The sequence below is a fragment of the Bidens hawaiensis genome, unplaced genomic scaffold, assembly GCF_021521415.1.
Source record: "Bidens hawaiensis isolate Kalapana, Puna unplaced genomic scaffold, B.hawaiensis_p1.1 tig00001016_1, whole genome shotgun sequence".
NCBI lineage: Eukaryota > Viridiplantae > Streptophyta > Magnoliopsida > Asterales > Asteraceae > Bidens > Bidens hawaiensis.
The window spans coordinates 2,715,143-2,729,490 of record NW_027491059.1 but is presented as its reverse complement, the minus strand read 5'-3'; the positions used below and the strand labels follow the sequence as shown (position 1 = coordinate 2,729,490).

The window sequence follows — 14,348 nt, the reverse complement described above, 5'->3', positions numbered from 1 at the left end:
TCTCACCTCTAATTTCCACTGTTGCATACACACATTAAGTTACATCTTAGAAGTTAGATTGTAGGTAACACATCAACTGAGTTTACCTAACGAACAACATTATGTGCTTGTACTAAATGAATTGACAACAATACATAAAATTTATAGAAATATTACAATGAAAGCATAGCCATAAACATATATAAGTGTCACAATGAAAACATAGCCATATAACATATATATATATATATATAATCAAAGTTACTAGGACTGAATACGGTTATCGTCGGTCTGGGTCAGTTGAATGGGGAGGTGGCCCTTCTCTTGCAAGCTCTTAACCGTCTCGTATAAACACTGTTTAATCGGGGTAAACTCGAGACCCAAGCCCTTCAGTTTTTGGTTTGAGAATTTATACGGTTTCACTCTTGGCGTTGTTTCATCTTTACACGTGTAAGTTATAAGTAGCAAATCATAAATATTAATTGATCTATGGCTTAAACTTTAAAGGAATGATTACATTTGGATTCTAAGGTGCACTGATGAGGTGCAGTTGGTACATGGGTCCGGACATATTGTCATGTATAGGTGTTAAGCATGCACAGCGTGGGACCACAAAAGTAACGGTAGTGGTAGCGGCAGTGGTAATAGTACGTGAACTTACTTAGTGGGAAGCGGGTATTCAGGGAAATGGTTGGCTAAAATTTCGACCAATTCTTGGCGATGAATCACACTCTCAACGCATAGATAGCGACCAGAAGCCGAGGGAACGCCAAAATGTGTGCCAGTGCCACATCTCGTACATCAACATATGCCTGGACCAAATTAGCATAGGTCTTTGCTGACCCAGTGAGATACTTTAAAATATGCTTAGGGCTTGCATTAAGCATGGGTTGCAAAAGTGGGCCCTGGGTTCACCACAACTAGATCAACCCCTCTCACCTTAGCCTCGTCCCATGCACCCCACCGCCTTTCCATAGCAATACCAATTCTGCCAATAAAAAAAGACCATCGTCAAATTAATAGTTAATTAAATGAAATTTAGAAATGGCAATAGCCGAACAGGGTGGGTGGGACGAGGGCAAACATCAGTATTCTTGCAAAATTCTAAATCACTCCAACAACTCTCGTCAACAACATCATCCGGAGTCCGGTTAGGATCCATGTACATTGCTCCAATCGACGAGGTGTACACCACTCGTCGGACTTTAGCTTCAGCCGCGACTGCTACCACATTTTTTGTTCCTGTCACCGCTGGCTCCATCATTTTTTCCTGCTTAAACATACAATGAACTAGTTTTGTACCTGTCCGGTAGACGTTCCTGTAACTGTAGCATGTCATAGTGAACTAAATACATACCGGATCATTAGTGATTGGACAAGCAGTGTGGAAAACACCACCACATCCATTGATGGCTTCTCGTAAGCTCTCGAAATCGAGGAGATTACTTTTGTATAAAGTTAATCTCTCGTTCGCTCCTTCGAGTTCTCTTAGATGATTATTTTTCGGGTCATCTAATATTTTTTAACATGAAAAACTAGTTAAGACATTTGAAATATAAATAAACAACATTTAATATTTAATATTGTACCTGGATTTCTAACGGTTCCTCTAACAATATAACCTTTCTGACCATCCATGAGGCAATGTATCCGCCGGCGCCGGTAACGCAAATGACTTGATTGGATGCCGGAGACATAATTGTATTGGTAAGGGATGGGTTGAGGGATACTAATGCTTTGACCGTGGATATATGCTAATATTTATAAATGGAGATTTCTGTTCACGAGTCGAGCTGAACCTAGTCAGATCAACGTAAACTTGGCTCGTTTACAAGACAAGCCGAGCTGAGCCAAGCCAAGCCAACTCATTTAAAATCGAGTTGATTTTGAGCATGCTAATATTTCAGAGCTTCTTTTTTTAGAAAGCTTAGAGCAATTTGAAGTTTTGAACACCTCAAAGTGTAACATGATTGGAGTCTATGTCCCACCAATTAATTATTTGTAACAATATATTTTCGTGTATTTTAAGCAAAAGCTAAATAGTAATAAAATACAAACCAGTACGAAATAAGTTCCATCAACATTTCAATATTAAAACAACTATGCTACTAAATGCATAGCATAATTAAAGTAAGATTAAAATGCAGTTCAAGAGAATACAAAATATATACACTTTCAAGATCACAAATTACTAGAATAGTAGTTTAAATCGATGATGGAAGATCCTTAGACAATGTGTAATGGGGCGACAAAAGGGGCGATTTTGGGCAACAAAGGAGAGGACCCCCCCCCCCCCCCCGGCCAATAAGAGGGGTGACGGGTTTTTGTCGCCTATGTATGTTGTGTGTTTATGTTAAAATAATAAAAAGGGGCTGCAATACCACCACACCCTTAAAATAAAAATCGTTACTCCGCTAACGTGACGTCACGTGGCGAAAATCGGTTATATTTTATAGCCCTTCACTACACATAGCCTTACAGATAATTAAAACGGGTAAATAGTTGGTAGAATATTAAACGCATGAACAGTAACTTAGGAAGTAGTTGGTCGAATATCAGGTCACCAAAATAATAATAAAAAGAAATAAATTAACTCATTCGTCATCAAATCCATTACCACTATGAGAATATCGGGTTGGGCACTCGAGTCATAACATTTGAGCTTCGACACATGGATTTAAATATGGGGTAATTAGAAAGAATAAAACGAACTAGGATATAAAATAACAACATTTAGTTTTGAGCTATACCAATCAATCAACACGTACAGGCAAGGGTCAGCTCAAAATTTGTTCATTTACAACCAACTCGAGCCAAGCAGCTCATATGCATCGAGTCAATTTCGAGCAAGTTATCACTTATTACCAAGGTTTTTTCAAATGAGCTTCGAGTTATTTTAAGTAACACTAAAAAATCGATTTCTTGAATTTTGAATTACCTATCACAATTTCATAAGATAATTAAATCCATTCCAAATTCCAATTTCATTGATGTGATTCATCACTAAACTTCACAATCTGATTTTCAATAGCAACCACCACCTGTTCAATCACTTTGAGTAGTGGCATATTTTTTGGCCAACAAAATCATTACTTGTCAATACGGTACAATTGGAGCTTAGTAGATTGTGAGTCACCCTCACTTTGGAGCATCATCATTGCTCTGAGTAAATATGTTCAACTAGTGGTGAAGTTTAGACGAAAACGTTGAGAGGGGGGGGCTCAAGGCCGAGCTTAAATTTTTGGTAAAAAAACAGGTGAATTTACACTACATATAAAATTTTTTTGATGAAAAACGAGTAAATTTACACTGCTGCACAAAACACAACAGGGGAGGGCGAGCACCCCTGGCCCTCACTATACTTCGTCACTATGTTCAAGTTCAACCCATCCCGTAAGCCGTCCAACTCAACGATATGACTCAAACGATAAATTATACACAAAAACAAAGGTAACTCTCAGTTTTATTACTTACAAGAAGTATAACTCAAAAATTCTATTACAACTCTTTAGTTAAGTGACGTTTATTCTCAACATTTTTAACAATATAATATAACACATTATAAACTTGTGCTTTCATTTATTACATTTTTTTTTTGTTCGAAAACGCTAATTTTTCAACGGTTTAACAGACACAACACGTGGGTTAGGTTTTGCTTTTTTCCAAATAGAGTTTCACGGAGGTTAATATTTTTTCAGGGTTTGATGTGCCGCAACGCTTTGGTCAATTACTAGTTTCTTATATAATATATATTAGACTATAAAACCAAAAAGTTAGCTCAAAGAATCCTTGTTGTATAAAAAAAATTCTCCTGCATTTAAAATGTAATAGACCCAAAATCCACCGTCAATGTTCATTGTCTTTGTAGCCAAGATTCCTGCTTCAGGGTATGCAATATGACACATGTTAAAATACATGCAGATTTCTATATAAAAAAACTGTAACACGTAATTTATGTGATGTTGTGTAACACGTAATTATTATTTATTGATCTTAAAAGCAACTATAGTTATAAAAATCCCAAGCGTATATGTTCCAAATATGACGAGACACAAAGCACAAATTCACGGGCAGCTAAAAGCTCAGTACATAAGTATTTCATCAAAGTAATATTCCCTCACGCATGGAAATGACGAACCGATGAATGCATGTACATACAGTGGCGAAGTTTGGACTAAGACATCAGGGGGCGTGTTAGAAATCAAAGATCAAATCAATACACAATATACGATTGAATATACTGAATACGTTAACAACAATTTGTCTGACATCATCCCTATTTATAGAATAAATAATTACATATTAACCCTACTAAATACATAATTACAATAAGACCCCTATGCTTAATATAAATATTAATAAGTTTAGTTTATATACTAATACTCCCCCCCTTAAACTAAACTTCGTTTAAGTGAGCTCTTCGTTTCTTCAAGATCCGGTTGCCATCAAAGTAGCGTTGGTTCGTCATCTTCCTCCCGGATCAGGTTTGATTCCACAATTTTCTCCCCTTTTAGACATTCATGTTTGAAATGTCCAAGTTCATTACAATTGAAGCATCTTATGTGATCTTTGTTTGGATTACCATGCTTCCCACCTTTATTTTTCCATGACCTCAAATTTTTTCCATGACCATGTCCGTTGTTTTGCTGCTTCGAACTTTCGTGACCGCAACGTTCACATTTATGGTCATTAGCTTTCTTTTTTTCGTTCTCTTTGGAGAATCAAAGCTTGTCATGCATGTCTTCCTCCTTTATTTTCTTCTTGGTGCGTTTCTCAAAAGCCTTCAATCTTCCAACGGCTTCTTGGAATGGCACTGCACCAAGATCAACAAACTGCTCGATCGCAGCAACAATTTGAATGAACTTTTCTGGCACCGAACTGAGTAATTTTTGGACCAGTTTCTTGTCATTCATAGTATGCCCAAGATTGCTTGCTTGTGATGCAATCTCACTAATTTTTCTGGCATAAACATCAAGCGACTCGTCTATACCCATTTTTAGAGACTCAAAATCTGACTCGAGTGTTTCTAAACGCGCTTCTTTAACTCTGTCAACTCCAACATGTCGAACCTTTAACGCGTCCCAAATTTCTTTGGCCGAAGTAAAATTAGCAATTTGCAATACCATATTTTCTGGAATCGATTGGTATAGTAATGCAATTGCGGTATTATTCTTTTTCTCACCAACTTCGGTGCCCTCTTTTGGTTCGACGGCTTCCAAATTCCATGGACATTAAAGATTGATCTAATTTTTATTGCCCAAATGGTGTAATTACTGGAGTTTAACACAGTTACTGGAGTTTAACACAGAGCATTGAAAACTCATGGGTGTCCCTCCTTCCTTTGAAGTTACAACTTCTTTATCCATGGACTTAACCATTTTCTAAGTTTTCTTTTTCCCAATTTTGACAAAGTGACTATCACCGGTTTCGGATCGACTTTGATTTCAACTTTACTAGTATCGGATCAGATCGATATCAACCTTTAACAACAGTTTACCGTTTTTTCGGTTGCCTTACAACTTAAGACAAATCGAAACCAACTGTTTCGACAACAACGGTTTACGGGTTTTTCGGTCACAAAATGAATCAAAACCAACCGTTTAATACCGAGAGTAGTATACGGGTTTCCCACAGCAAATCAAAACCAATTGTTCGTCTCAACCGACAACAATACACGGGTTTTTCGGTTGCCAAAAATAACTCAAACCAACTACTCTAAAACACAACGGTGTTCGGGTTTATCGGTCACCAAGTGAATCAAAACCAACCGTTTCGACCAAGAATAGTATCCGGGTTTTTGGTTGCAAGGCAAATCAAAACCAATTGTTCGTCAACAATACACGGGTTTTTCGGTTGCCAAAATAAATCAAACCAACTATTCTTTTAACATTTCTTACTTGTTTTGTTTTTCTAAAACAAAACAACCCCTTCTTGAAAAAAAAATCAAGAACCTCAAGTTTGTTGTAAACACTTTCGAATTTTAACCGAACACAACAAACAAAACCTATTGTTTTATCCTTCCAGTTTCTTGAAGAAGTGGTCGTTATCAAAACAAACTCTTCTTATCTTTCTTTGATCAAATTCTTAATTGAGACAAAATTTGTCATGATCAATTAATCACAACCCTTGTTCAATTCACAGTTCTTGAACAACTACAATATTCCACAAATTAGTGGACCTTGATTTTTCTTTTAAACTAATTAAAAAAAAACAAATGATAATGCGTCACTTCTAGATTGTTAGGATCAATTTGAAAAGAATCACAATCCTTTTCTTTTTCTTAACCAATCAGTGACCCTTATCCCTAATCGATTGATTCACATAGATAATTTCTGATCGATCTATTATAAACCAGGGGTATTCACAAACTGAATTCCCAAATCGATTCAGGCCGATTATCACAGGATTTGCAAACCTTGGCTCTGATGCCACTATTAGAAATCAAAGATCAAATCAATACACAATATACGATTGAATATACTAAATACGTTAACAACAATTTGTCTGACATCATCCCTATTTATAAAATAAATAATTACATATTAACCCTACTAAATACAATAATTACAATAAGACCCCTATGCTTAATATAAATATTAATAAGTTTAGTTTATATAATAGGGCGGACTCAAAATGTATACAAAAATTCACAAATGATCGGGGGTGGACTCAAATTTTTGGTCGAAAACGGGTAAATTTATACTACTACGTGAAAAAACCGGGGGGGGGGGCGGCCCTAAGTAAGCTTAGCTAGTGTATACATACAGGGACGTAGCCACATAGACACAATACTGGGCGGTTGCAAGAAATAGTGTTATTTATACCTGAAAATCTTGATTGTCCCTCGTAAAAATTTTGGTTAACCCCCCCCCCCTCCCCCGGGATCGCCACCCATGAAAGGAAATCTTGGGTCCGCCAATGTCCTTGTACAGTATATATAATTATATATAAAAAATAATCTAATAATTGCCTGGTTGTATTCCTTGAATTAGAGATATTCAGTTACATGTATGCATATATAATTATATATCATATACATGTTAACTTATTATTTTCGTTTTGTTACGTCATTATAATTCCCTACCATTTTTTTAGAACGACGACCTTCTAGTGTGTTAGGCCACCACACACTCTAATTTGGAGAGTCCCTTTGCCCCCACTATGGCCCGACTATGCTGTCTACCTATAAAGAGTATGACCATTTTTTACCATTTTTTGATAATAAAAAGTGTTGTACACTTGAATTATTTTAATTTCTTTATCTTTCAAGTTTTTTATGATATCAGCTCGAGATATCTGGCATTTGATAGTGACGATACTTAAAACAATAAGATTTTAGAAAGCATCAAATATACTCTAACAATGACATGATTACATGACCGGGAACACATTGACGGGTGCGCTTGAGCATGCATATATGAATGCCTTTGTAAAGTAATCTCAACTCAATTAGATTACTTGTGTGGCTAGCTATCAATACTACATATGCTGCACACTATGGGAAATCATAGAAGAGACTTATTTTCATCAAGCCTTTGCAAAGAAATCTCAAACTCAAGACCCAAGTACTCCGTATACTGAGGCAAGATAATTCATCAACATCAAGCAGTCGGTGAGACAGTTTCTGATGAAACATTAGTTCTTCAAATCCAACAACGATAAAATTCTGTATACAATTATTGGTAGTGTTAACTATGAATTCGATTTATTTATTACGGCTATACTGACTTGATCACCACATGTCGCATTTTTACCTCTCATCATGTCATTTTACCTCTCATGGTAGATAGAATATGATATTTTTGTCAACAAGTTGTGAGCATACATGAATTTGATTTTTTTAAAGCTATTTAGACCAAAGTATTTAAAAATATTTAAGAAAACTGAATTTTGCCATGTAAGTTTATATTTATATTTATAAAGTGTTGGATGATACATCTTTTTCCCAAACAAACCCACACAACCTAAAACATGACTCTGGTTTCTGAACCCATCCCCCTTTTTCCAAATTCATAATCCAACATTAGCCCATTTTTTTTTATGAAATCCTATGAACAACCACTTGGTACTCTCTGTAATCTTGTAAACGTTGGCGCACGGTTGTGAATTTGAAGTTCGTGGATTTCGTCGTGGTACGGATTTCTTTTCGGGGTTATTTTCTTGATTATTTTTGTAAACTTTTGGTAGTTTCAAGACTTCTACCATCACATCTGCTTCTGATTCTTTCCAAAACATATATATATATATATATATATATATATATATATGGGTGGGTGATAGTGAAAACTCCTCTTAGAAAGAAAACTTAAAAACTCCTAAAAAACTATTTTTAACTTTTTTTTTAATTTTTTTTGAAGTTTCTTTTTATTCTATTATTCTTGTATGTTGTTAAAAAAAAAACTTGTTGGTATAGTGTGCATTGCATATATGCAAAAATGTTTGTATTGCATAGAATACAACACTATTGCACATATTTGATACACACTATTGTATATATGCAATATAAGACTAATACACACATCGAATACACATTAGTACGTATGTGTAATACAACATTAACGCACATGTGCACCACATCGAATTTTATTTTATTATTATTATTTTTTCTATATAATACAACACTACTACACATATACAATACACAAATATTGAATATATGCAATAAAACACTATTAAACTCAAAAATACATAGTAATACACATGTGTAAAACAACGGTATCGCATAGTAATACGTATGTGCATTACAGCGGGTTTTTTTTATTTTTTTTTATTTTTTTTGAGTGAAATATAAGAAAATATAAGAATAATGGCTAAAACAGAATTTTGAAAATATTTTTTTATTTTTAATTAAAAATAATTCTTTAGGAGTTTTTTAGTTTTCTCTCTAAAAGTGAGTTATGTAGTTGTTTAAAGGAAAATACCAATACTTGTTGATAAATACATGTTTCTTACTTCAGTGCTTTCATTTGACAGTTGTTTGTTAATAACTTCAAAGTCCTTAACTTCTTAAATCTTTAGGCTTTAGTAGTTTAATCATAGTTTCTTCACTAATTCAAATTACATCATCAAGAAAGTTAAAACAACTTTCCTTATTATATCTTTAAATGAAAAACTGAAAGCTGATTAATTTTGTTAATGAATTATATAACTTTTGATTTTGAGTTTAAGTTGAAAATTTAATACATAGTAGAAATATAGTTTCGTTTTGTTTTTTCCTTTTCAGAAATGAGAAATAATATACGGAGTGTCATACACATAATGGCCGGTACAACCGAATAGACACCAACAGAACATTGGTACCGGTATTATTAGTATTGGAACCGGTATTGGTATTCATTCTTCGATCTATATAAAAAATGCATCGATATTCTTTTGGGCATGTCACGACTTTATTTTTGTGTTTTCTCTTTCGATTTATACCGCATACTGGTATCGTACATATATCTTGTCGAATTGATACCGACTGATGATGTCTGCGGTGTAGCGCGTTAAATGCCACTAGTTTTAAATGAATGCTTGTTTGGTACTTTTTTTTTTTACATTTTAACTTTTTAACAAATGGGTACCTGTAATTAATAAGCGTTTCATCTCGATATAATTTTTTCTCTCAGCTTATATTTACACTAAATTTAATTTTTATCTAATAACATACAATTTTTCACCAATAACAAACAATCTCTGATATTTAAAAAAAAAGTCGTTTTGTTTTGTTTTTTTCTTTTATATATGCTTGATACAAAAATTATTAAAATCGAGTCGTATGCAAAGAAGCCTTTTTTTTCTTATAAGTTACCGGATTTTGTCGATACTCATTTGTTTGGTAGTGCTGAGTGTGCTGGAACTATATTAACAGCATAAAATAATGTGATGTTTTAGTGTAACATAGATTATCTTTCATATGTCTTGTTCAGATTAATTAATTGACCTCAAGGGTGAACAATGTCACTTTGTAGTCAACTTTTGGTCTTCTTACTAGCAATCACATTATGGGCAACAAGTGATCAAACTTCCGAAGCTCACATATACACACCCGAACACACGCTAAAATCAAAGGTGTATAAATCACCTAAGATAACCCAATACCCGGGCTCGGTTTCAAATAAATATTACTATAACATTGAGTTCCCAAAAGGTCATATTGCTATAAAGAGTTTCGACGCCGAAATTGTTGATGAAACTGATAATCCTGTTTCTCTTCAAGAAACTTATCTCCATCATTGGGTTGCATTGAATTATTACATACGTAAAGGCGATAATCCAGGGCTTAACAAATCGGATTTCATCTTGGCTGGGAACTCCGGAATATGCAATGATCATCTTGTTCCCCAGGTTTGGGGATTAGGAGCTGAAACACGAAAAACATCCACTTATATACCTGATCCTTATGCAATTGAAGTAGGTAATCCGTTGCAAGTTCCTGATGGATATCTAGAGCAATGGATGTTTAATATCCATGCTATTGACACTCGGAATGCAGTGGATGTACTTGGATGTGCTGAATGCAGGTATCATGTTACAAGTATCAATCGCATTGTATTAAAATGGTAACAAAAATAGGTATGTATGTGTAACGAAAATAGATATTTAATAGGGTCGAATTTACGCACAACTCATGTTTTAGCTAGGTAACTTGTATGGGTTACATTAAGTTAATTTTTTCTAATGTGTGATGCTTTTGTTAAAGTTTTTAGACTTTAGGGATTTTAAGTCATCTTTTGACTAGGTAACTTATAACAATTCACTATATTCGATTTTTTAAACGTGTGACGGTTTTTGTTAGAGTTGTTTAAACTTTTAGAGATTTTGTCATATGGATTCCCGTTAAGTCGATTTTGTGATGGTTTTCGTCAAATTTCATTAAAAAAATTTTCGGCTTTTGTTAGCGAAAATAACTTACTAAAATGTCAGCATGGTCAAACTTGCTGAAAAGTCAACATGGTCAAACATGACTTACCAATATAGAATGTCAGCATGGTCAAACTTGCTAAAAAGTCAACAGTCAAGCTTGCTGAAGAGTCAACAAACATACCAAACCATGTACCTTTTTTTATAGGAATATTGGCCTCATATAATCCCAACTATGACCCGTTGGCAAATATAATGACCAATTTTCGAAATGGCAAAATATAATCCCAACTACGCTTATGGGTGGAAAATTAACGGGAAGTTAACCTTCCGTTATTTTTTGTGACGTGGTGGCTTAGGTGTCTCATAACCTGCTGACAGGGATGCTGACTGGGATATTAATTAAAAAATATATATAAAAAATCAACAACACCTCTCTCCGGCCATCACTCTCTCTCCGGCCACCACTTCACCATCTCCGACCACCATCATCATCCGCTCTGACAACCGTCATAAGCCCTGTCCACCCATCACCACTATCTTCGTACACCCTCACCACCTCCTCCTCAACCACCGTTGGCCGCCACCGCTACAAACACCCGTCCCACTGAGAATATTCCGGCGAATCTAGTAAACAATTTCGTTTATCTCCAAGTATTAGACCTGAACTAATACTTGGAGATAAACAAAATTGTTAATCTCACTGGAACCCTCCCGCCGGAGCTTTTTATCCCTTTGATGTCGGTTGTTGCAGGTGGCCAACGATATGTAGGTTGTTAGGCGGCGATGGTGGCAGATTCGAGTTTGGTAGGGGTGGACGGGTTTGGTGGTGGTGGCAGATTAGAGGACGCGTAGTGGTGGAGGTTGCCAGCGGCGGAATGCATCAATGGTGGTCAACGGTGGACATATCATACAGGTTTATATTGCCCCGTCATCATCCTCGTAAGCGGGTTAAGCGACAACTCGGTGGCCACGTGTTATAATAAATGACAACTCAGCGGCCACATCACCAAAAACTAACGGAAGGTTAACTTCCCGTTAATTTTCCACCCACAAGCGTAGTTGGGATTATATTTTGCCAACGGGCCATAGTTGGGATTATATGAGGCCAATATTCTTTTTTTATATTACTACTTACTAAACATGTCTATGATTACCATGTTATTTTCTAACAAACAAGAACTAATATTTTTGGATTACATCGAAACAGAAGGCAAGCGGGCAACAAGCTGCGCCGCTACCCCTTTTTGAATCACAAAACCCATGTTATCGGTTTTGAAATGCAGGTGTGACTTGTTTAATGTCACGGAGGACGAATATCATCGGTTGATGGATCTGAATTACGGGGGAGGGAAGTATTGTTGCTACGATGGAGCACAATGCAAAGTGAAAAACAAGCTTAAAATTTTAAAACGAGACGTTTACATGAAGTACACAATTGAGTGGGTTGATTGGAGTGACTCCATTATACCGGTTAAAGTCTATATGTTTGATATCACCGATACTTGGCAGTACACAGGAATCCATAATTGCACCGTAAGTTGAATTGTGTCAAAATTCAACTTTCATGATCTTTATAGATAATTTAACTATTATTCTATAGATCGAGTACGATATCAAAAAACCTACCACTGAAGTAGCTACTAGTGACTTCACCAGCACCAAAAGGTCAATGGTGACCTTCCCAGTTGCTGGTGACGTCATTTATGGTGTCGGACACCAGCATATTGGGGGAATAGGAACCGCTCTATATGGAGAGGTAAAGTTTTCGGTTTTAATTGTTGGATGCTTATTATGGTCTAGAATGCATTTTAAAAGCAAAATATTTTAATTTGTTTAGAATGGAAATATTATATGCATGTCTAAACCGATATACGGGCAAGGGAATAGTGTAGGAGATGAAGCGGGTTACATTGTAGGAATGTCGACATGTTATCCTGAACCGGGGTCCGTGAAGATAGCTAAAGGTGAAGCTTTAACTTTGGAGGTCAATTACAGCAGTGAAAAGAATCATACTGGAGTTATGGGACTCTTCTATATTCTTGTTGCTGAGTCTTCCTTGGAACTGAATGATCCAGTTCAAGTATGATTTCTAACCTCTATTTGAGTATTAAAAGTTGAAAACAATTGATAAGGCACAGTGTTTCATTACAAGTAAACATACTTTTAGAAAGAAAGTTATTATTATGTTATATAGTACAACTCTTAAATATGAGACAAATGGAACAATCTTACTCTCTTTTATTGATTCTCATTTTATATTCGGATATTGGATTTAAATATCTAAATTTTGGCCAATTAGCCGGTATTAATCATAACTTAAGAAATTCTCTAGATTAATCCCAATTTTTACCATGTTGACCTCCACTGAGACTTTTTTTAACCGGAACTAACCCGGTTAGTTTTAGGGCAAAATATGTCATTCTTCAAGTAGAGGAAGGCAAATGAAAAATGTAGTTAAACTTTAAAACTCACCACCACCGCCCCTCACCACCGCCACCACCACGACATCACCACCACGACCCCCACCACGTTTATGAAGGGAGGGTTTGAAAATTTATATAATTTATTATTAATTAAAATACAATTATGAAAAAATATATAAAAATAATTATAAATATTTAAAAATTGATTAATAAATAGTAAACAAGCTAAGCTCAAACTAGAAAAACCACTTGCGGGCCAAGTTCGAGCTTTAGAAATATAGATAGAAGCGAACCGAGTTCGAGCGCAAGCTTTTTGTAAGTTAAACGAGCCAAACTCAAGCCTAGTCGAGCTGGGCTTGGCTCAGATCGAATCTAGTCGAGCTTGGGCTCGGCTCGACTCGTTTGCAAACCTATTTGGAGAAGAAAAATAACCTGTGTTCAAATAAACATAATTTTTGTTTTACCCCATCAACTTAGAGAAGTGACATATTTTGTCCCAAAACTAACTGAGTCAGTCAGTTAAACAATTTTTGTACTTGTAATTCTCTCGTCATAAGAGCATAGAGCAATAATAATATATCATGGTTGCAGTCCGTTGACGTAGGTCAACTTAATCTTATTTTTCTGCAGTTTATCTGTGTGTGTGTTTGCAACCCGATCCTAATTGTTTAATTGAAGTTAAAAGCCAGTCCATGGTTATAATATAGACCATATAGTTGAACTGTCGAAGTAATTGTATCAATTTTCTTTTGGTATGCAGAATCATCAAGAATCAAAGGTATCAAAATGCTTGTGGGGTATAGTTGTGCTAGCACCATTTGCTGTTGTTTTAATTGCTTATCGACAAAGAAAGCAAGATGGGGATGGGTACCAACCTATTGTACCTTTGAACATGTAATAACGATCCCACCTTTTATCATATTGATCTGTGTTGGTAAATCTATGAAAAAATAAAGATCTTTAATTCCAAGTTATCGTTGGGAAGGCTACCTTAAGTTGACTTTTGTGTATTTCATGTAGATTATTTCGAAAAATTATGATTTTGTAAATTATGTTTGATATCTGGAATATTGATTTTTATTAGTCTCAAGTTCCAAC

General features: G+C 35.3%; 2 protein-coding genes and 1 pseudogene across 3 annotated transcripts; 1 reads left to right on the top strand and 2 right to left on the bottom strand.

Moving 5' to 3' along the window:
- Positions 1-382: 382 nt before the first annotated feature.
- Positions 383-1,887, bottom strand: LOC143552204 (cinnamoyl-CoA reductase 1-like; annotated as a pseudogene). Its single transcript, XR_013138600.1, has 4 exons — positions 1,569-1,887; positions 1,337-1,491; positions 1,064-1,249; positions 383-967 (listed from the first exon to the last, which is right to left on the bottom strand). The product of XR_013138600.1 is annotated as a cinnamoyl-CoA reductase 1-like (transcript).
- A 2,813-nt stretch (positions 1,888-4,700) lies between these two features.
- LOC143551013 (uncharacterized) lies at positions 4,701-5,105 on the bottom strand. Its single transcript, XM_077041553.1, has one exon. It carries the CDS (start codon positions 5,103-5,105, stop codon positions 4,701-4,703), a length of 405 nt encoding a protein of 134 aa, XP_076897668.1.
- Positions 5,106-9,918: 4,813 nt separating this feature from the next.
- On the top strand, positions 9,919-14,148 carry LOC143551002 (uncharacterized). Its single transcript, XM_077041545.1, has 5 exons — positions 9,919-10,484; positions 12,111-12,360; positions 12,428-12,583; positions 12,665-12,907; positions 14,011-14,148. The coding sequence occupies exons 1-5, from the start codon at positions 9,919-9,921 to the stop codon at positions 14,146-14,148; spliced, it is 1,353 nt and encodes a 450-aa protein (XP_076897660.1).
- The last annotated feature ends 200 nt before the right edge of the window (positions 14,149-14,348 follow it).